Raw genomic sequence first — 2985 nt, forward strand, 5'->3', positions numbered from 1 at the left:
AACTTTACTACAACTCAGGCGAGACCAGCTTTGTGTGTCAGCTCACAATGATATGACTCAAAACTCACCAACTGTTCGTTTGATATTTAAGACTTATAATCACTTAATAACTCTAAATATCTTAATTCGAGTATCAAAGTTACGAAGGTAAATTTTCAAAAGAAATTAAATTTTAGTTATTCTATCCAAATGAAACAACTTTGAATAATTACAGTAATTTAATTAAGTTCAAATTTAAATTAATATTAAACAACTCTGTTAACACTGACATTGGAAATTCACTCTTCGATTCTGTTTTTCTCACATTCATTCACAAAACAGTTTCTTATTTATACAACCATAAATTAGTTTTTTAAGGCAACATAAAACTCTCTTCAGGAATCTTCACATTTTTCACTTGCCCTTACATCATCACCATTGAGTTTCCTTTCCAGTTCTTCCACAGACTTACCATTAGTCTCAGGAAGTAGTACTAATGTAATGACTACTCCTAAGAAGTTAATGACCGTAAACATGTAGAAGCTCATGTGGGCTCCGTAGCTGCTCGTGATGGCACTGAAGGCCAAGAGTTGGATGAAAGCCATGAACCATGCCAACATTACTAAATATCCCATCAATTTCCCTCGGATCTGGAAAATAAGGATGAATAAAAATGGTTGAGTAGGTAACAAGAAGTCATATTATTATTATAATTCGCCAACTTACTTGAAAATTGAATAGCTCAGGCATAACTATGAAAGGTACAGGAGTAATGCCACCGCCATAGCAGCAAATCACGATTGCTAACATGAGGACGTTAAGCCAGCCAGGTGTGACCCATCCGTGCACTTGAAGTAAGCCTGTTGTTGCTAGGCAGGCAAAAGCTAGAGCTGATGCGAGGTATGCCATCAATAGAATAGGCTGGAAAAATAAATAAATAAATTAACATTTGTCTATTTCTAATAATTCCAAAAATTTCCTTGGTTTATTCACTGACCTTTCTTCCCAATTTATCCACTGTAGCAAATGTGAAGAGTGAGCCGATTGTCATAAAAATAGGTATGCTGAGGGACTGCAGCTCTGGACTCAAACCTACACCAGAGGTAGACAGTATGGTAGCCGCATAGTTCAATATAGTAAAACCGCCGCTTGTGGCTCCCGCGAGGATAATCAGAATCATAATGACGAAAGCTTTTCTCCATGCCTTGGTTGTGACTAAAATGTGACGAAAGTATTTACAGTATCTTATAAACAATTGCTAAAACCTAGCCTAAATGTTTAATTATAATTGAACAGGTGAGTTAAATAAGAAAAATAACTTTTAACACTTACATATAGTGATCAACGATACATCAGGTATAGATTTAAAATAATCGTCATCCTTTTTTATCGCATTGACTTCATTTTGAATTTCTTTATCCTCAACTTCAATTCCTCTTAAAAATGAAAGAGTACTGGCCGCCTCCTAAAAACATCGTTTTTTTGTCTAATCTTGTTCAAAACATTATTTTTCGTATAGCGCAAAAATGATAAATTTCCTTCCGCTCTGTAGTGGACACTCTGAAGTAGTGACATTTTCAAGCGATGACTTCATATATAGCAAGTCTTTGTTTTTATTCATTAAAATAATTTTAAAAATGACAATTCTGAAGTCTTTTATAATCTACATTTATCAGATGAACCAAATAGTAACAAGTTACCTCAATCTTTCCCACTTTCACTAAATGTGCAGGTGACTCGGGAGCTTTTAGAAACAGCCCAAATCCTAGTATTGGTAGTCCAATTACAACCCATAGTACGGTGTAATAGTCTAAGTACCCTCCTAACGCGTATATAATGAGAATGCCCATACTTTGTGCGATCACAAATATGGATAGCAAAGTGCCTCGAATGCTATCCTGAGCAAACTCTTTAATGTACATAGGAACGACATGGAAGCACCCTCCCCCAGCCATACCACACGCCACTCGGCCTATGATCAAACAGGTCATGGAGGATGGAAACATTTTGAAGACCCATGTCAACTGGAATAAAAAGAAATAATAATTATTATTTCCTGACTTTAAAGCGCGCAAGAAAAATATAGTAGTGTATTCTGAATTATGGCCTAGACCAAGACAAGGCAGCGTATATAAAATCACAATTTCTCTTACCACTTGAAGCGCCAGCATTATTAATATTCCCGGTTTTCTTCCATATCTTTCTACTAATGGTACGAAAAATAGTACTCCCACCATTCCCGCCAGTGAGGGTGCACTAGCGATCCATGATATTTCACTGTCACTGAGTGGTCTACCAGCCGGAGACTGTTCTGACTGCAGTAGTTTCGTCACAGGTGACATCCAGCCACATTGAAGACCATACGTCAAATTTGGAAGGTTACCTAAAATTGTTGTATCCAGAAAAACATAATATAATCCGTCTAAGTTGCACTTTAAGAAGAATAGTAAAAAACAAAATATTTGTTTTTACTTAGGAACGTAAGCGTCCATTGGACTTTTGTATGCCCTTTTGACTTTAGAGTGCTATCAGCGGACATTGTGGACGGTCAAAGAACAAATCAAATCTTATTAAAGAAATTGTTATTTTGATGATGTCCCGACAGACACACAACACTTATACAACTGAAACAGGTTGTTGCAAACAACTTATCTATATTTGTTGATATCCTCAGGTTGCCATTGAGAAATTTCCTACGATTCGCGTGACTATCAATTGCGATAGTAGAATTTAATCTTGCTCTTTTACATCACCCCCTATGTGTTGGTTACAATAATATTATCATGTATGCAATGTTTGAATACTTATCTTATGTAATCAAAATAAAATTCATTTGCTTCAAATAGTTTACCGTAGAAGTCGCAATGTTTTAAATGTCTACGCAGCCCATAACATTCTTAACCCGTCCTTATTCAAAATATTAATAACTAGCTGACCCGGCAAACGTTGTTTTGCCATGTATATAATATATTATGTTATATCTAGACGGCGATAGGCTGAGATGAT

General features: G+C 35.9%; 1 protein-coding gene across 1 annotated transcript; it reads right to left on the minus strand.

Annotated features, from left to right (window-relative positions):
• Positions 1–203: 203 nt before the first annotated feature.
• On the minus strand, positions 204–2475 carry LOC113506455 (facilitated trehalose transporter Tret1-like). Its single transcript, XM_026889305.1, has 7 exons — positions 2452–2475; positions 2133–2362; positions 1680–2003; positions 1312–1444; positions 977–1194; positions 706–900; positions 204–629 (listed from the first exon to the last, which is right to left on the minus strand). Exons 2-7 carry the CDS (start codon positions 2319–2321, stop codon positions 375–377), a joined length of 1314 nt encoding a protein of 437 aa, XP_026745106.1. The 5' UTR covers positions 2322–2362; positions 2452–2475; the 3' UTR covers positions 204–374.
• Positions 2476–2985: the final 510 nt, after the last annotated feature.

The sequence above is a fragment of the Trichoplusia ni genome, chromosome 2 (assembly GCF_003590095.1).
Source record: "Trichoplusia ni isolate ovarian cell line Hi5 chromosome 2, tn1, whole genome shotgun sequence".
Lineage (NCBI taxonomy): Eukaryota > Metazoa > Arthropoda > Insecta > Lepidoptera > Noctuidae > Trichoplusia > Trichoplusia ni.